The 20,762-nt window shown below is 41.9% G+C and overlaps 1 protein-coding gene across 7 annotated transcripts in view; it reads left to right on the plus strand.

Annotated features, from left to right (window-relative positions):
• Nucleotides 1-20,762, plus strand: part of arhgap23b (Rho GTPase activating protein 23b) — a 551,994-nt gene that overhangs the window by 337,315 nt on the left and 193,917 nt on the right. For all 7 annotated transcript variants that reach the window (XM_082152677.1, XM_082152678.1, XM_082152673.1 and 4 more), the window contains one exon: nucleotides 19,188-20,508. In XM_082152677.1, coding sequence (XP_082008803.1) covers nucleotides 19,188-20,508 — 1,321 coding nt within the window. The remainder of the gene's footprint in view (nucleotides 1-19,187; nucleotides 20,509-20,762) is intronic.

Below are 20,762 nucleotides of genomic sequence, written 5' to 3' on the forward strand. Positions count from 1 at the left end.
AGCTGATTAATGTGTGCTCTTACCACTTCATACTCAGATGGGGGAATCCTACGATACCGTTGCCGAACCGGGGTGTCATCGGTGAGTGGAATGTCATGTGAAATGATATTAGTGCACCCCCAGATCCCCCTCAAAAGCCGAAAACACAGACTGATACTTTAACAGGAGGGCCCTAACCTTACATTGCTCCTCCCCGGATAAGAGGGACAAGTCCAACACATCAATCTGGCCTGGAACAGTTGGAATACTGGCAGGAGCAATAGACCACACACGACAGGAAGCAGACTTCACTTCAATAATACCTGGTGGCAAACTGACCACATTCACATTGGTTAAAGTGCCTATTACTCGGCGAGGGAAAATCAAAACATCAGTGATCCCTACATTAACCACTGGAACATACACAGTGCCCTTAACCACTCGAACCAAGGCAGGAGAAACCAATAGCCCCATGGGTAGTCCTAGTTTTGGAGGTTCAAGGAGCGCAGTTCCGGTGGAATACTGTTCCGAGCAAGTTGCTGCTACCAATTTAATGGTACCACCGGGTATGCGGTGTGCCCGAGGACCGCAAGTCTTAACCTGACCCGTTTCCCCCACTAGAGGAAGGGTACTAGTTTGATGACAATATTGCAATGCCTGAACGACAAAGACAGGAGCACTTGCTACCGGTGGAAACTCAAAAAGAGAGGGGCCATGTTGTCCCAAAAGCCCCTGGTAACACTTACCCAGTACATTCATCCCCAAAACTCCAGGGACCTTAGCACACATGCCCCCCGGGGGGTCTTTAACTACCAGCACGCCACATTTTGGTACTAATTTCCCGCAAAGCTCGACATCTAATTCCATATACCTGATATAAGGAATGGAAAGTCCGTTCGCCGCCTTAAGTTGCAACCATTGACAGGTTCTAAGGCGTTCCTGTCCCCATGGCTCGAAATACTTTAAAAAACAACTCTCCGTAAGAGTAGATACCATAGACCCAGTATCTATCAAGCACGGTACTGAAATGCCACCCAAAAGAGCATTAATATGAGGGCATGGGGACATCAAATTTAACATGGGGTCAGGAATATGCAACACATCTGAGCTGATGTTCCCCCCAACCGAGCTGTGACTCTGCAACTCGGCGGGCGCTAGTTTCCCGATAACGAGCCTGAATGATGCAACCCACCCTCACTGGCCCTCGTGTCTTCCCTACTAGGAGCGAGTGCTCGAAACGGAACACGTTCCCCGTCACACTCCCGTGCAAAATGGCCCGGCCTTTGACACCTTCTACAAATAACCGGACCATTACGAAAAGGGCGAGGTTGACTACGAGAACGCTGAAACGGGTCCTGTAACTGAGCTACATTTTGTGCAAGTTGGGTTAACTGCTGTTGCTGCTGTTTTAACATCTCTCTCAACTCACCCATCTCAGACCGTTGCGGAGAGTCACAAACACCCGGACGAACACCCTGTACGCCGTATTGAAAACCATGTGCTGAGGGAAGAGAATGACTGCGACCTCTTGCCCCGCCCAGCATGCCCTCCTGCTCCCACCTAATAGCTTCCCTGCGAACCTCCAGTAAAGTGGCACTAGGTTGACGACGCACAAACTGTTTAAGCTCGCGGCAAAGAGCACTATCAACCACGTGCTCCACGAATTGATCACGAAGCAAGGTTTCGGCATTTGGCATAACTGTAGGCGATTGCTGTTTGACTTGCTCCAAAAGGCTCATTAAAGCGAGTGAAAACTCCAACAGAGTCTCACCATCATGTTGCCTCCTGGAGAAAAAGGCCTCCTGCAAGGCAACATATGATTTAGAACATCCGTATAATTCTTTCAACGCCGCAATAATCTTCTCGGGATCTTCCCGCTCCCCAGCAGGCCTATACTTTATCTCATCCCGTGCCTCCCCCTCTAAATGGTCGAAAAGAAAGAAAGCTTTGTCTGCTACCGACAAATGACGGGACCGCATGCAGGCCTGTGCCTCCTCGACCCATTCGGTTATCCCTACCCCAGACCTACCATTAAATTTGGGACACCTTCGGTCTCTCGGTATAAAAACATACCTTTCTGAAGAAATGGCACCTGCGTCAATGGCCGGAGGAGGAGCAAGCGACGGACCAGATACAGTGGAAATATGGCCGAGGTCAGAAGGCCCTGCAAGAGCTTGGTCCTGATGCAACTTTGTATTATCGGCTCGCAATTGGGCTACAAGCTCCCTCAGCTCCTGCAATTCTTCCTCCATTTCTATAAAACACAATGGAAGGAGAACCACCCAAAAACCTCCAAATAGAGTAACCTGCCGTCACGGTCCACGCTGCTGTCCTGTTCCCAATACCCAACAAAAAACAAAAAAATAAATGCATATATCCACGTCTCTCAATTTTAGTGCAAAAAAAGGAAACCCTGCCGACTATACGCCAAATGTGGCGGACAGTAGGTTTATTACAGAAAGAGATTTAAGGAAGAGTCGACTACGCCACCCTGGTCACTAAACCAGAGTAGTATCCTAATGAGGACACACAGGTTCGGTGTTTCCCTTACACAGAAAATTGGAGACGTGGGTATAAGAAAATACAAAAATATTCTTTATTGGACAAATGTAAAATATTAAAATATGCGGCAATTGGAATCAATCATCACTCCACACACACGTGCACACACACACAGACACACAATAACAATACAGACTTATCAGGACTTGTGATTACCGGAAGCAGGATGAGCTAGCGCCAAACTTCTCCACATCAGCAATGGTCGAGAAGCACAAACACGTGCACTACACTGCACCCTCACATCAACCAAGATCAAACCCTATAGGTTATAGACCACACACACACACGGTGCATCAGGCCCCACCACCAAAATAGAGCAACTAGCTCTCCTGCTCCGGACTCACAGTGCCTGAAAGACAAGAAAAACGAATTACAACACAAGAAATAGTTTACAAGAATACTAATTTACAAGGCACAACCACAATTCCCAATATCACAAAACAAAATATATGATCCACTCAAACCTGTAGTTGTGGGTTTCAGTAAGGTTTTCAGTGCATTGGTTTACAGTCACCAGCCTGTCCCAGTTTCACAGGCCGGCCAACACCCACAACCCTCTTTCCTCTAACAGGCTGAGGATCACTCACAAAATTATTAAGTAATGCAAATATTATTCACAAAAGAAATACAGGGCGAACCCATAAAAGATCAAAAACAAACAAAATAAATGAAGTTAAATTGTCCCAATAATAAAGCAAACCAACTCAAAAATATATTGAATGCTGGGCGTGCTCACATGAGAGCCACTACTGGCCAGCAGGTTATTGAAATAAAACAATAAACAAAAGAAAAAGATATTGGGAACAAAACAGCAGCAATGAAAGTCCCAATCCGAGCAGCAGTCTTCACGTACTTTTATAACGGCAGATTCATTCACCAACATGCGGCGATCGCGTCATTCGTCCGGCAGCAACAGAGTGAGAACCAAATAATACCAAGGCGAGCAGAAAGCCAAACAGCAATTCACCAGCGAGGATTATTGCAGTAGTATGACGTGCGTTTGTATACGGCAAACGGCGCGTGTTCACCAACCACTGTAAACACTCAGCTTGAACACGCGCTTCTCCACAAGCCGCACCGCACCTCCAGCCAGAATGAAAACACAACGACTGCAAACTCTCAGCACCACATGTGCTTATCCACAAACCGCACGGCAACTCCAGCCAGGATGAACGCAGAGAAATGACGTGCCAGCGAAACAGTCACACATCAACGCAATGTCCGGTGGCCAAACAGCCACCTTGATATACCCGTATGAATGAGACGCTAATTACCTGCGGGCCTCTAGGGCGGAGTCAACACATGCAAACGAGGTGCTACCCAACAGCAGCACTTCACTACATATTGCTTGTATTTTGATTATTTGCTATTATTTTATTACTGACTGTTTACTTGTCTTTATTGTTTTAAATTAATTTTATTTAGTCTGTTAGTTTTTGCTTTGTTAGTATTGAAATTGAAATAGAGAATTGTGATATTTCTGTAACCCTTGACTCACGTTAAATAGGTAAGGAGAAATTAAAAGTATAGACCAGTTGCTAGGTTCAGCAGGATTACCATAGGAACTACGGTGAATGTGCAATGAAATGGCTGGAGGCAAAGAATAAGTAAGAAAAAGTATTATTTAGTAAACAAATAGAAATAAAAGCAGTTCAAAATAAACAATATTTAACAATAAGCATAGCCGGCATATGCAACACAAAAAAATATCCCCAGTCCCATTGAGCTCAGTTTGTCTTTCGTATGTTATAAGTCAAGTCAATTGTCTTTATAGTTCAGTTCCTTTTTTCCTTAAAAGTGGTGTTTTAAGGCGTTACCACTCGGCACGGTGGGAAAAAGTGGTTCTTCGAAGTTCAATCCAGTTCTGGGCACAGGCTCGCCATCTCCATCCGGAGAGAATCCAGGAAATCCATCCAGGGTTTTCTTAACCATGTAATACTAGCCTGCACAACAATAATGGTATTATTGTTTACAGCTAAATAAAAGTCTGTTATCCTATCTCTTCTCAATTGCTATAGCTTTGTTTATCTTTTCTCGTATTACCATACTACAAATATACAGTAATGTTTTACATGCATGTTTTTAACTCAAATATCTTTTTTATATTATTCAACCATAACATTATGATTAAATATTTTTAACCAATTAGCATATTCATTTTTATTTCATTCATTTTAAACAAATTTTAACTTTCTGTACATCATGAAATGAATTACACTAATGAATTCAGATAATCTCCTTCAAAAATCAACATTTCTATCAGTAAAACCTTATCTGTGCAACTGGGTTTAGCATTACAGTAGAATTACTGTACACTTTAATATGATAAACCATCAAAATGTACAATCAACCTCAAAATAATAATTACATTGGACCAAAAATAGTACAAAAATAACTAAAAGTGCTTCTCAATATTGTTATGAACTAAAATAGCATTTGGTATGATCCATGTCTTAACCAAAAATAGCTTTTACATTGCTTTCAAAACAAAAAAACGGCACTCGCAATTAGCGTTAGCATCGTGCTTATTTTAGCATGCTCTAGCATGTTTTCCTAATTCTCACATGGCACGAACTTACCAAGATGAGGTATCGTGAGGAACCAGCAAGGCAACAACAACACACCCAACAACAACACAGCCTCTCCAGCTCGTGCTCCTTCACAAACGACTCAAAAGTTTTAGCTTGGACCGTCTACAGCCTGTCTCGCTCATTTCCCGCGTGCAAAAGGCCGGAAACTAGTGAGTGATCCGGTCTGCAGCTTGGAAGGCGGGACTAATACCATTTCCAACAAATCAAAAGGTCATTATCACCCAACTTGACCGTGAAAAACAGGAAAATAAAGTTTGAGCGAGGGAATCACATTTCCTCTTTTCAAAATAAAAGTTTTTTTCAAAATAAAAATGCATATATATAAATACAGCAAAAAGGAGAGAAAATGACCCATTTTCTCTACTGGGTTACACCCTCCCCCCTACATATCATGCACGTCTCGTTGCATGTGCATCAAGTATTGTTCGTCTTTACTAATAATAGACTCTGAAAAGGCTGTACTCAACCCCTGGAACAGTGACTTCACAACAGTCACAAGAGGGTTTCCTAAATTAGGATATTCTAGTCTTTTTGAGGGTTGTCTGACTCTTTCTGATCGTCTAATTGGTTGAGTTGTAATGGGTTCCTTACTGTCCATTTTATCAGGTGAGTCGTCCGATTGATGTCCTTGTTCCTCAACCGAATCCTCAGGAGGTTCATTCGGTTTCGTCACAGTTTCATGTTCCACAAGGTTGCCCATTTCTGTATCATCTCCATCTGGTGTAGTTTCCACAGGCAAGTGCTCGGTAAATCCATCGTCATATTCATTTGTCTCCATGATGGGTTCTGCATTGGCAGTGGTTTCAGGTTCTGCGTTGGCAGTGGGTTCAGGTAAGCCACATTCAGGTGGATTGACATGCCCGGTGTTACCAAAGGTTTTGGATACTCATGTACAATCTGGTTACATCTTCAGATGTGGAATCCTCAACCCATGGAATCAGTTCGTACAGTTCATTGTCAAGTTCATTTAACTCTTCATTCTTGCTTTCTGTGGCAGTAGTTTGACGTGTCTTAGGACGGCGAATTGGCTCTGGCTCAGGTGCATCTGCTGTGGCAACAGGGAGGAAACTGCAGGAAAGCAAAAGGTCTCTGTGTAAAGTCCGTGAGGGACCTTGCTTTGACTCAGGTTTAACAGTATAAACGGGTAAGTTACCTGCACGTTTGACTACTACATGGATGTCCTTCTCCCATTTATCAGCAAGCTTATTCTTACCACGCAGCCGCACATTCTTAACTAAAACCCTATCCCCAGGTTCAAGTTCGGAAACTGTGATTTTGCGGTCAAACCTGGCCTTGTTCTTGTCTGCCACTTTTTGTGCATTGTACAAATGCCAATACCCCTCTGTCCTCCTTTTCTTCGCTAACCGAGGAAGAAGTATCTACACTTCTCCTCTCCAGTCACCCTACCACCTGCCCGCTTGACCCCATCCCCTCACACCTTCTACAAGCCATCTCTCCCACACTTCTACCATCACTCACACACATCATCAACTCATCCCTCCATACTGGCACCTTCCCTACAGCATTCAAGCAGGCTCGGGTTACTCCACTGCTCAAAAAACCCACGCTAAACACATCATTTGTAGAGAATTACAGACCTATCTCTCTCCTACCATTCATTGCGAAGACACTTGAAAGAGCTGTCTTCAACCAACTAATATCCTTCTTGTCTCTAAACAACCAGCTGGATGTCAACCAATCTGGCTTCAAGAAAGGACATTCAACTGAGACTGCATTACTGTCAGTCACAGAAGCCCTACGGATCGCAAAAGCTGTTTCCAAATCTTCAGTCCTCATTCTCCTGGATCTGTCTGCTGCCTTCGACACGGTGAATCATCAGATCCTTATGTCCACCCTCTCATCACTGGGCATCACAGGAACTTCACTCCACTGGTTTGAGTCCTATCTCACAGGTAGGTCCTTCAAGGTCGCATGGAGAGGTGAGGTATCCAGAGCACATCAGCTGACCACAGGTGTTCCCCAGGGTTCAGTTCTTGGTCCCCTCCTCTTCTCCATCTACACCACATCACTGGGACACATCATACAGGCACACGGTTTTTCCTACCACTGCTATGCTGATGACACGCAGCTCTTCCTCTCCTTTCAACCAGATGATCCCACAGTAGCTGCACGGGTCTCAAGCTGTCTGGCGGACATCTCCACATGGATGAAGGAACATCACCTGCAGCTCAACCTGGCAAAGACTGAGCTTCTCGTCCTCCCTGCCAATCCGTCTCTACAGCACGACTTCACCATCCAGCTAGAGTCATCATTAATCACCCCATCAAGATCGGTCAGAAATCTTGGAGTAACGTTTGATGACCAGCTGACCTTCACAGATCACATTTCAAAGACAGCTCGATCATGCAGGTTTGCACTGCACAACATCAGGAAAATCAGGCCTTTCCTAACTGAGCATGCAACACAACTTATCGTCCAGGCCCTGGTCATCTCCAGGCTTGACTACTGCAATGCTCTTCTGGCTGGACTTCCAGCATGTGCAACCAAACCCCTACAGATGATCCAGAATGCTGCAGCTCGTCTTGTCTTCAACGAGCCCAAGAGGGCCCACGTCACTCCTCTGTTCATCTCTCTGCACTGGCTACCTCTCGCTGCTCGCATCAAGTTCAAGGCACTGACGCTTGCTTACAGAACTATCACAGGCTCAGCTCCCTCCTACTTTCACTCACTCCTACGAGTCTACATCCCTACCAGACACCTACGATCGGTCAACGAGCGACGTCTCGTGGTTCCATCACAGAAAGCCACAAAATCACTTTCCAGAACATTCTCATTCACAGTTCCATGCTGGTGGAACGCTCTCCCCACCCTCATCCGGAATGCAGAATCCCTGACAACATTCAAAAGACAGCTGAAAAACAATCTCTTCCGTGAGCACTTAACCTTATAGAAAAAAAAAAAAAAAAAAAAAAAAAATCCTTTCCCTTTGAAACATCACTTATCAGGCTTATACTACTCTGAATAATACCTGAACTTCGTATTTTGAGCACTTCTTGCGTTGTTGTTGCTTTTGCCTCTTTATGATGACTCGCTGAATTTTGTCCTAATTTGTAAGTCGCTTTGGACAAAGGCGTCTGCTAAATGACTAAATGTAAATGTAAATGTAAATGTTGTATGAAGCTAACTTATAGCTTTCCTCAATTCGTTTCTTGAGACTTTCCACATATTGTAAGTGTGTCACTTTTTGGTCTTTGTTGAGAGGAAGTCCGAACGCAAGATCAACTGCTAATCTGGGTTTCCTGCCAAACATTAATTCGTAGGGAGTAAACCCTGTTACGTCACTACGCGTGCAGTTATACGCGTGTACCAACGGCATGACATAGTCTTTCCAGTGGGACTTTTGTTTCCCAACATACTAAGTAAAGTTCTGTTGAATCTTTCAGTAGGGTTACTCCTAGGGTGGTATGGGGTGGTTCTTATTTTCTTTATGCCTGATATCTCACATAGGTCTTTTATCAGTTTAGCCTCAAAATCAGGACACTGATCACTGTGCAGGCGCTCAGGTATGCCGTAGTGTACGATGAACTGGTCCCACAGGCACCTGGCAACCGTTTTGGACTTTTGATTTGGAGTGGGCAATGCAAAAGCAAATTTAGTAAAATGATCTGTCATTACTAGGATGTTACTAGTATTGCTGCTGTCTGGTTCCAAACTGGGAAAGTCCATGCAAACTAGCTCCAAAGGTCGGGTTGTTGTTATGTTGACCAGGCTAGCTGCTTTTTCAGGAGGACTCTTTCTTCGTATGCAGCGATCACATTTTTTTACTTTTTGCTCAACATCTGTTGCCATGCGTGGCCAGTAGAATCGTGTTCTGGCCAGATCAAGGGTTCTGTCAATTCCTAAGTGGCCCATTTCATTGTGCAAACTTTGGAGCACAGGAGCTCTGAGCTCCTCAGGAAGAATGAGCTGGTGGGTCACTTTGTCTCCATCTTGTCTCTTTCTGTACAACACCTCATTGTGAATCTCCAATCGATTGAGTTCCCTGAGCAAGAGAGGGAGATCTGGGAGTTCTTTTCTCGCTGTTGGTGGAGGTGTTTGACCATGTTCGATTTGCTCAAGGACTTGTCTAATCGTCGAGTCTGCTCTTTGTTTGTCTCTCAGTTCTGATTGGGACAAAACAGGAATGGTAGGTAAGCCACAGAGTTCTTCGGAAAGATAGAGGTCTGGTATCGCGTCGGTTGAAATGGTAAGTGATTCTACAAGCGTAACACCACTATCTTGACTGTCATCTCTGATTTTAACCAGGTGGTTTTGACAGATTGCTTGGACAACATCACTACCTACAAACTCCGTGTTGTCATTGTTAGCTAGGTGACACTCTACAAATCGGCTTACACGCTCCTGCTCTTTCCTAGACTGGACATCATTTACAAGTTCGCCATGTGGACGTCTAGATAAACCATCTGCATCTAGGTTTTGCTTGCCTGCTCTATACTGTAACCTAAAGTTATAGTTGGATAAAGCTGCAAGCCACCTGTAGCTTGTGGCATCTAATTTAGCAGAGGTCAAAATGTATGTAAGCGGGTTACTATCTGTAACTACCGTAAATTGACCGCCATACAAATAATCGTGAAACTTTTCAGTTACTGACCATTTGAGTGCTAAAAACTCCAACTTGTGTGCTGGATAACGTGCCTCACTTCTCGATAACCCACGACTGGCAAAAGCTATGGCCCTAAGCTGACCTTCCTGCTCCTGATATAGTGCTGCACCTAAGCCGGTGGTACTGGCATCGGTGTGAAGTACGTAAGGCAGCTTCGGGTCTGCAAAGCCTAGGATAGGGGCTGATGTTAGCTTTTCAATGATGGAATCGAACGCTTTTTGACAGTCTGTAGTCCATCGGCTCTCAAATGGCAGTTTGGGATCAAAGTATGCCTGGTCGGCGTCTCTGGACTTTGACTTTTTGCAGAGTGGCGGATAACCACGTGTGAGGTCATTGAGTGGGCGTACTATGGACGAGTACCCTTTGATAAAGCGTCTGTAGTACCCTGAGAACCCTAGAAAGGATCTCAGTTCCTTGAGATTCTTAGGCCGTGGCCAGGTCTTGAGGGCCTGGATCTTTTCGGGATCTGTCTCGACGCCGCTTTCGGAGATTATATGGCCAAGGTACCGGACAGTAGTTTGAAAAAATTTACATTTTTCCGGCGATAACTTAAGTCCATACTCTTTAAGACGGTGAAGTACCCGCATGAGTCGTCACTCGTGTTCTTCTAAACTGTCCGAAAAGATGATGAGATCATCTAGAAAAACTAGCACCTCCTGTAAGTTCATTTCGCCGACGCAGCGCTCCATGAGCCGCTGGAAGGTGCTCGGGGCGTTGGTTATGCCCTGCGGCATGCGGTTGAACTCCCAAAATCCAAGTGGTGTTACAAACGCTGTCTTTTCTTTGTCTGCTTCTTCGACCTCAATCTGGTAATACCCAGACTTAAGATCGAGGACTGTAAACCACTTCGATCCTGAAAGCGCTGAGAACGTCTCTTCTAAATTTGGAAGGGCGTAAGAGTCTTTTCGTGTTTGCAAATTCAGTTTGCGGAAGTCTATACATAGACGCACATCGTTGTTTCGCTTTCTCACTACAACAATGGGAGACGAGTAGGATGACTGGGACTCTCTTATTACACCTGCAGCGAGCAGTTCTTGGAGGTGTTTGCGCACTGCCTCAAGATCTTGAGGGTGGATAGGGCGTGCACAGTGCTTAAAGGGAGTTGAATCATGAAGTTTGATAGAGTGCTTCACTTTACCCGTGCACCCAAAGTCAAGATCATGAAAAGCAAATACTTCCGGGATGTCAGCGAGTTGCTTAGTTATTCTCTCTTTCCACTCCTGTGAGATCGGTGAGTCACTGAAATTGAAACTTAAAGGTATAGCGGAGGATCTTTCCAAATTTTAGATAAGACCCGCCCTCTCCACTTTTTGAAAAGTTTGATTGATTCACCAGAATGATTGACAATTAGGAGGACCAATAGTTTAGACTACCCACCAGGAAGTAAAACATCCTCCGCTATACCTTTAACTGTGTTTTGTTTTCGGTGGACTCATTTGCACTGATGACATTGTGCTGGGACAGGATAAAGTGGGAAGATCCAAGCTCTGCGATGACACAGGAAAACGGAATTGTGACATCTTGTTCTGTTTCGTTTGTGATCATCACAGGCACTTTGTGTGGCGCTCGCGATGGGAGAGTTATCAAGCAAGTCTTGACACAAAGGCCCCCAGGTAAGGAAGACTGAGAGGGGTGTTCAACTATAGCATAGGTGTCGGTGGAAGTGCAGTGAACGTTAGCAGATCCCTCTAACACTGCAGTTTGCCTCGCTGGAACTACTGCTGCTGTCTTGGCTGACAAGGTAACTAACCCGATGTTCCCGTCTTTGTTGTGTGCATGTCTTAGTTCAAGAGTTTTTAACAGTGCTCTAAACCCATAAGGATAAGGTAAGTAATCAGGAGTCTTGATGTCTAAATACTTTTCATAAAGAACATCAAGGGTATTTGTCCCCACTAACACTGGTGTCTGACTGTTAGGGTGAGTGTCTGGAACGACGAGAGCTAAGGTTGGTATGTCAATCTCTTCATCTAAGAAGTCTTTTGGAAATGTAACGCACATCTCTATATAACCCAAATAAGGAACGGGCTGACCTGCGGCGCCCTCTACTTCTAACAGGTCATAGAGTGGGTTAAGGTCTTGATCTGGAAAGTTCTGTTTGTAAAATGACTCAGTGACAGTAGTCACTTGTGACCCTGAGTCAAGAAGACAATTAACACTAACGTCAGAAATGTTAACCACAGCTGTGCATTTAGAGCCAACTAACCCTTTTGGTAGACTGTACTTTTGAGGCTTAGTGACCGACTGCTTAAGGTTAGCTCGTTGCTTGTGCTTAGTGGGACACGTTTGACCGGCTACAGTCCCCATTTGCCCCGCAATAGAGACTGTTTTTAGTTGAACTGTTCTTTAGCGGCTGAGGGGTTGTCAGCTTCCCATTTCTTCTGTTTCTCTTTAAGCAATTTGCGCTTTTCAGCAACTCGGCCTGGGTTTGGTTCGTTTTCACAGTTGGGTTTGATGTGGCCATCTTCTCCACATTGGAAACAGTACCATGCTCTGGGAGCGGAACTTTGAGTTTTACTTGTTCGTTCAGGTTCCTTGGTTACTTTTTCCAGCTTTGGTTTCTCTTTTTGTTTTGAGTTGAGTGCACTTCTTGAGGTCTGAGCTTTTGGTTTTGCAGCGAGTTTTACTAGTTGACTTTGGATTTCCGCAACTTGTTTTGAGAGTTATTTGATTGAGCTTAAGGTATTTGCATTATCATTTCCTTCTGAGCAGCACGTCGCAATTTGCAAGTTGGACGTCGCTTTTTTTTTATACTGCTTAAATGTTGTCTCATGCGCATGCTTTTGGCAGCATTCTGATCTTCTTCAGCACGTAACGAAAAAAGCAGATCAGGAAAGGTTGGAGGATTTGTTCGCTTTTGCTTTAACTGGAGTGCAGTTAACCCTCTGAGGTCTGAGCTGTTTTCTGGGCCCTGGAGGTGTTCTGACATGCTCTGACATTTGTGTTTTTTTCTGTTACTAGTGACATTTTCATGGCTAAAGTCTAATTACACTGTATTCAGCACAAACTCTGCTACAATAATATATCAGCAGCATATATGTAAAAGTTTGTAGTTTTGAGATAATGACATTTATGCGTGGTTTGTGAAAATACAAAAAAAAATTCTCACTGAAATAAGGCCATGAAACCCATACTGATTGTATGACATAGCCTAGAATATTTGCTCCAAAACTATGTGAAAATCACCCTGACTGCTCATTCAGATAAGACAATATATTGATTTAAAATTTCTAAGACGTGTTTTGTTGTGACAAATCCATATGCGAAGAGGCGTGATCATCTCATGAATATGTAAGCCTTCAACACCTGAGAAAGACAAAGACACTCCACTAACTGCCCTATTAGGAGCTATCAGGCCCTGTCATTCAGAGCAACCTTGCACAAAGAATGAGGAGATTTAAAAAAGAATGGCTTTTAGATTGTTTGGATTTATTTACAACACAACACAATCCAAAAATACAAATGACAAAAGAGCACATTGAAAACAATGATCCAAAGACAGAGACCTTTGTGCCATTCCTAAAAACATTGTACATACCTTTCATTTCCAAGGTGTTTGATTTTCACTTTACCATGTTCATGTACAGAGACTCATGTGAATGTTGAAGTCAGCAGGACTCAGTTGCATCTGGTCCCTGAAAAAAACAAAAACAAAAAAAAAACTGTGAACATACTGATATCAAGAGAAACTATAGGGCTGCACGATTTTGGGAATAGATTTTAGATTTTTCTGGTTAAAATTTCTTTTTAAAATTCACAGAATACACACACACACACACACGTTTCCAACAATATATAATGAACACCAGGTTTGTTGTGCCTTGTAGGCATAGGCTACGCAGTGCTGCATAAAATAATAATAACAATAAATTAAATCTTCCAAAAGATTTCAAGAACAACTACGCTAGAGAAAAATATATTGATTATCATATGTTACTTCAAATGTTTCCATTCGTTATGATGATATGAAATGAGATAATAGTAAAAACATAAAGCCTAATGTTTGGTGCATTTTTCCTTTCAAACGCAATCGCACTCCAAAATATGATACATTAAAACCCACAGCGCACTCCAAAATATGATACATTCAAACCCACAGCGCGCTCCAAAATATGATACATTCAAACGCCATCGCACTCCAAAATATTAAACATTATGGTTATACATATCTATGTTTGAGCAGATATCCACAAACAGTATTTAACAGTAAACACGGGTCTAAATAGTATAATATTCACCATAAATCTAGCAACAGTTCAACTGCAATGTGAAGTTTATGCAACAATACCATAAACTAATAAGTAAGAATTTCTTACCTTACATCTTTCTTGTCTTCAAATCGCGTTCTTCTTCTTCTTAGGTAAATCCAATGTAAGCTCAGACGTGTCTTCCAAACTCGACGAAAAGCAGAGACTTGTGAAGTGTTTTGGTGTTTTGTGTTTGAGGTAACGAGGGCGTTCGCGTTCCATGTGGAGATTTGCATGTGAATCTCTTTTGCACGAGTGGGCGTGTCGAATTAAAAAGTAATTAGCAAGCGTTTGAGATACTGGACATCCTGTTGGTTTTATACAAATTACTTAAACAGAGAATATTTGTTTTCAGTTTGAATCCGATCATTTAAAAGTACACACTTAAATGTGTATAAAGGTATATGGCTCATAAATGAGTGAGAAGTATTCGCTGAGTTTTGTTTCAGTTTATAGACGTGCTCAAGAAAAAAAAGTTCACCGCGACGGAGAGGCAGAACGCACACCCTGTTTATTTTCTTTATTTTACAAAAGCACAATGTTTTGATTTGATTGTAAGTGGACACATACAAAAGTAGAAATATCACAGATTATTTTTTTATATTTCTTTTTTCTGTATAACCATAAATGACGGAGTAATTTAAGTTTATGTTGCTGCTATGTGAAAAAAATCCAGCAAAACGCGTCGGCGCGTTTCTCGACCTCAGAGGGTTAACAGGGAATCGTCCCAACAACCTCGACAGAACTGTGTGACAAGAAGTCTGTCAAAGTCCTTGTTCGAAACACCACCACGCTTTACAGTGTGAGTCAAAGCTACATGAAGGCGCTGTAAGTAAGACGACGCTTTTTCACCGGTGTTTTGAAAGGTGTCAAGAAACTTGGCATAAAGCTCTCCGCCATCTTGAACTGTTCCAAAGGCAGAATCTAACAGATGCAGGTACTCTGACGGTGAGCTGTTGGTGTTCAAGTGCTTAACTACATCAGCTGCCGGGGGTAAGAGAGACTCAATGATTCTGCGTGATTGTTGCGGTTTGGACATTGAAGGGTCAGTCATTATAAGTTCTACACTGGAGCGCCAAGTGTCATAATCTGGCTCGTAAATTGGTCGGGGTTCTTTGCCAGAAAAAACTCGTAGTTTTTGTGAAAACTGTTGTACAGAATAGTCTTCTCTTTTTACAATGTGCTCAACTACCATGCGCTGCACTTCTGGTGGATTTAAATCAGGTGCAGAAATGGTGGGCGTCGTATTAGTTGGGCTACTCGCAGGGTTATTTGTCTGGTTGGTTTGTTGTGCACTTCGGACACTAGGCTGAGACTCAACCAAGGAAGATTCAGTGGAGTTATTTGTCTCAGTTTGTTCAGTTCCTGGTTCTTTGATTGATTTAGCAATCTGTGACATCATGTCTTTTAGGACATCTACATAATCCCTGCCACTCATCTTAGCTAGGTATTGGATTTCAGTGAGATATGACTTGGTAGTGTCATTACCAACATGTTCTGTGTAAACACCGGCAAGAGATTGTATCCTATAGCTAGCGCCACTATCGGATACATGGGTACGAGGTAATGGATCAAGTGATTCAACAGCGAGACCTGAGCTGTACTCAACAATAACACTCCGGAAAAACTCAGATTTACTGTCATTCATTTTCAGGACTCTTGAAATAGACCCATATTGTTTTAGGAACTCAATCACTTCATCAAGCTGCTCGTCTCCAGCTATTTCACTCACAATCACCGAATTTGGAACTTTTACGGATTCATTCTCAATAATCTCCATCTTAGGTACGTTATAGGGTAGAAATAACGTGAGGAAATGAAAGAAAAAGGGCTCCTGGCTGGCTGCCAAAACTTATTGTAACCCTTGACTCATGTTAAATTGGTAAGGCGAAATTAAAAGTATAGACCAGTTGCTAGGTACAGCAGGATTACCATAGGAACTACGGTGAATGTGCAATGAAATGGCTGGAGGCAAAGAGTAAGTAAGAAAAAGTATTATTTAGTAAACAAATAGAAATAAAAGCAGTTCAAAATAAACAATATTTTACAATAAGCATAGCCGGCATATGCAACACAAAAAAATATCCCCAGTCCCATTGAGCTCAGTTTGTCTTTCGTATGTTATAAGTCAAGTCAATTGTCTTTATAGTTCAGTTCCTTTTTTCCTTAAAAGTGGTGTTTTAAGGCGTTACCACTCGGCACGGTGGGAAAAAGTGGTTCTTCGAAGTTCAATCCAGTTCTGGGCACAGGCTCGCCATCTCCATCCGGAGAGAATCCAGGAAATCCATCCAGGGTTTTCTTAACCATGTAATACTAGCCTGCACAACAATAATGGTATTATTGTTTACAGCTAAATAAAAGTCTGTTATCCTATCTCTTCTCAATTGCTATAGCTTTGTTTATCTTTTCTCGTATTACCATACTACAAATATACAGTAATGTTTTACATGCATGTTTTTAACTCAAATATCTTTTTTATATTATTCAACCATAACATTATGATTAAATATTTTTAACCAATTAGCATATTCATTTTTAAACAAATTTGAAATTTCTGTACATCATGAAATGAATTACACTAATGAATTCAGATAATCTCCTTCAAATATCAACATTTCTATCAGTAAAACCTTATCTGTGCTACTGGGTTTAGCATTACAGTAGAATTACTGTACACTTTAATATGATAAACCATCAAAATGTACAATCAACCTCAAAATAATAATTACATTGGACCAAAAATAGTACAAAAATAACTAAAAGTGCTTCTCAATATTGTTATGAACTAAAATAGCATTTGGTATGATCCATGTCTTAACCAAAAATAGCTTTTACATTGCTTTCAAAACAAAAAAACGGCACTCGCAATTAGCGTTAGCATCGTGCTTATTTTAGCATGCTCTAGCATGTTTTCCTAATTCTCACATGGCACGAACTTACAAGATGAGGTATCGTGAGGAACCAGCAAGGCAACAACAACACAGCCAACAACAACACAGCCTCTCCAGCTCGTGCTCCTTCACAAACGACCCAAAAGTTTTAGCTCGGACCGTCTACAGCCTGTCTCGCTCATTTCCCGCGTGCAAAAGGCCGGAAACTAGTGAGTGATCCGGTCTGCAGCTTGGAAGGCGGGACTAATACCATTTCCAACAAATCAAAAGGTCATTATCACCCAACTTGACCGTGAAAAACAGGAAAATTAAGTTTGAGCGAGGGAATCACATTTCCTCTTTTCAAAATAAAAGTTTTTTCAAAATAAAAATGCATATATATAAATACAGCAAAAAGGAGAGAAAATGACCCATTTTCTCTACTGGGTTACATTTCAGTGGTATCGCTACCAAATATTTTTTTTTAAATATAAAATTTCGGTATCTGCAAATATCAAAAATTGGTTTCAGTGCATCCCTATTAAAAGTATTAAAATTAATAAACTGTTATTAATAGGTCACCGTCCCGTATACGGGACGCCTAAGTTTACGTCACTATATTACAATTAAATCCTAATTTAATCATGACAAACTATATATTGTTGGAAAGGTCTAAGACTCCTTAATAGATATTTCAGCATTGTTTTTTGTTACAATTTATGCAGGAACAGTAATAGATGAATTTATGACAAGAGTGCACCTCAAAAAATCTACATCATAACAGGCGTTTCTGGCGTTTGTCACAAAAAGTCGATGCACACACTTTTAATAATTGAAACTTTGGTTTTCATGCTAAAAGTTCATAATAAAACATTTAATCTAGTATTTGTCAATAAAAAAATATAAAATAATATTATCTTCTAAAAAGTATAACATATATATTATCCTCTAAAATATTATATTATATTTTTTATCGCCTTTTTTTATTACATTACATATTTTAGTAGTTATCATAAATTAGGTATCATTTGAAAGCTTACGATCTCAGAATTCATCCTGTGAAAACTGTTTTGAAATTGGACATTGTGTTACCATAGAAACGGTACTCTAAATTATTTTATCAGGCTCCTCCCCTTTTGGGCATAATTATGTTTCATAATTTATGATAAAAATATGTTCTAATCTTGACAAAAAACATATTGTCAGAAAGGTCTGAGTCTCAAGGTTCCATATTTAGTGACAGAAGTGATATTTGGACAGAAATTTATTAATTTGTTATGTTAGAATGCATACAGTTCAATTCAATGGAATTCAATGACACCCGGTGGCTATTTTTGGTAATACGCCTAAACAAAATCTCATGGGAACTTCAATTTTTGTGATATCAACTTCAAATTTGGAACACAACTTGGTTAGATATATGGCTTTCATTTTATAGTAATTTTTTTGTAAAACATATTTTGTAAAATATATATTTTATATAAAAGAAAAATATTAAATAAATCATATTTGATTTAATGTAAATTTAAACTTCCATAACTTTTTCATACTTTAATTTTTTGAAGTGCTTTCAGCAATAATCTGCTATTTTTCCCCTTTAAAACAAGACCAAACTTAGGTCTATACTCCAAAGCATTCTTGAATTACAACCATTTAAGCTTGAATAGTGCATTTTAATGTACATTCTCAAAAGGGGGGGTGACAGCTAAGGGGTTAATATAATCAAGTCTAAAACATATATATTAAAGAACGCATAAAATTAAGATGTAAACTGAAATCATATAGCTTTTTCCTCCATTATATATTGTAGTATTGTATTAAATATTTAGTTCTTGAAACTTCTTAAATAAAATTAGTTGTGGTTAATTTAATACATAAGTACTACAGGTTACAGCGGGTCAGGCAAGGCAGAGAAAAGGTGGATCTAAGTGCAGCTTAAACACTTTTTATTAAAACAAAAACAAAGAAGGCAATCCAACACAGAGCGAGAATGTAAAAGCTTTGTCAAACACAAAGATAAGGCTGACAAAATGACTGATAAAACTGAGGGCTTTAATACAAAAGAAATTGAGAGACTAAAAAAGACACAGTAACCATAGAAAAAAATATAGAAACAGGGACAAAGGAAACAGGAACAAAATACAGGTAACACCAGGGAAAACTAAAAGTCCTAGGAAACAGAAACTGAAACGGGGTTTCTGTGGTTGCCTAAACCTGTCTTTTAATTCTATTTCCCGATTATTATGTCTACTCGCCTTTCATTCTTAGGTACGATCTCATTCACAGTTAACTTGTTTTCTTTCTTCATCTCTTACAGGCATATTCTCAAGATGCATACTTGAGAGGGAATGAGCCATACACGGGAGAAGCCCAAAACCTTCCTGAACCTCCTTCGGTCTCTTATTCAAGCAGCAAACCCACCTCTGCCACCCAGAGCCATGGTCTTCCTGACAACTTGAACTCGGGGGTCATCGTAGGATCTCAGAGTGCCCATCAACACCTGACTCACCAACGCGCCCGCTCCTCTTCCTCAGTGGGTATAACAACGAGCCAACTGGACTTCCACTTTGCCAACCACAATGCAGCTATCGTCTCCGCCTCACTCCCCCACCCTAGGAAAGGCAGTCTTCCCCAAGCCCGCAGTGAGCTGTGCCACCGGGTTCTGTCGGATTGGTACTACAGCCAAGCGGATCGGCCGGGCCTTGGCATGTCCCATCCTCACCGGTGCATCTCTCAAGACCGGGTGTGTGAGCTGGGACTGGCACTAGGAAGGTCTTACAGTGGGTGGCCACAAGGCGCCTCTCAGGACACCATCCTTCTCCAATACAGTGCAGCGATGGGTGCCAACCACTCACCTTGTACGAATTCCTATGGGCTGGGGAGGTGGGGTCAAACCTCCAGCCATTCCTTTTCAGAGAACCTGCTGGCTGCATATGCTTCCTATGAGCAGAGTTATGACCTTTCACTGGAAACTCAAGAAAAGGCATCTGTTCTGATCACTCCCCATTATGAAAGACCAGCATGGCCTCATCAAAGCAGTCAGCCAATCAGCAATGAGGAGCATCCAAGTCTGCCCAATCAGCACGGGATTATTTCTGCAACAGTGCCATCCTCTGTTCAGGGCTTAAACCATGACCAGCAGCCAGCTGCTCAGATCAAAAGTTCACTTGCACAAACTGCAGATGATCAGACAGTGGGCTTCCGCAGCTACAGCCCCTCCTTCTGCCAAAAGTCCAGCCATCTTATGCAACATTCTCACTCCTTCAGGGACCCTTCCTACACCGGACCTCAACATAGCTGGACCCCCACCCCAAAAACCAGCCCATTGCAGAGTGCATCCTTTGTCACTCCCCCCACGGCAGAGCCCCAAGACTCAGCTAGAGCAGACTCAGTGGTCAGTGAGTTTGCTGAGGAGCCCATTCAGATTCAGGAGGTGGTGCTAAGACAAAAGCCCCCCTCAGGCAGAAAGACACCTCATGGTGTGCGACATCCACACTATGCTTTACCTGTGAATTCATCCGAACCCCTTTCAGCCACAGTCGTTCCCTCACGGTCAGAATACTCTGTGCACCAGACTAATGGTGGCATACCACCCTCGCCTGTGGAGCAGGACTCCCTGACTGCCATCCCTTTCATAGGTCAGTGTGGATGGATTGAAATTATAATCGTTTTGATGATCTTTCAACAGATGACTTTAGATAATGGAAAACAAATTAAAGGTTTTATTTCAGTTCATTAAGTTATGTTCAGTTCAATAGGTTATGTATAGGCCCTACCAAATGTGCAGCCACAGATGCAGATTTTCACAGAATTTAAACACAAAATCCTACACATACCCTACCACATTCAAGTAGTGTTAATTAAAAATGTATAAATTAAAAATGGCTTCTTT

The sequence above is a fragment of the Leuciscus leuciscus genome (assembly GCF_965113295.1).
Source record: "Leuciscus leuciscus genome assembly, chromosome: 21".
Taxonomy (NCBI): domain Eukaryota; kingdom Metazoa; phylum Chordata; class Actinopteri; order Cypriniformes; family Leuciscidae; genus Leuciscus; species Leuciscus leuciscus.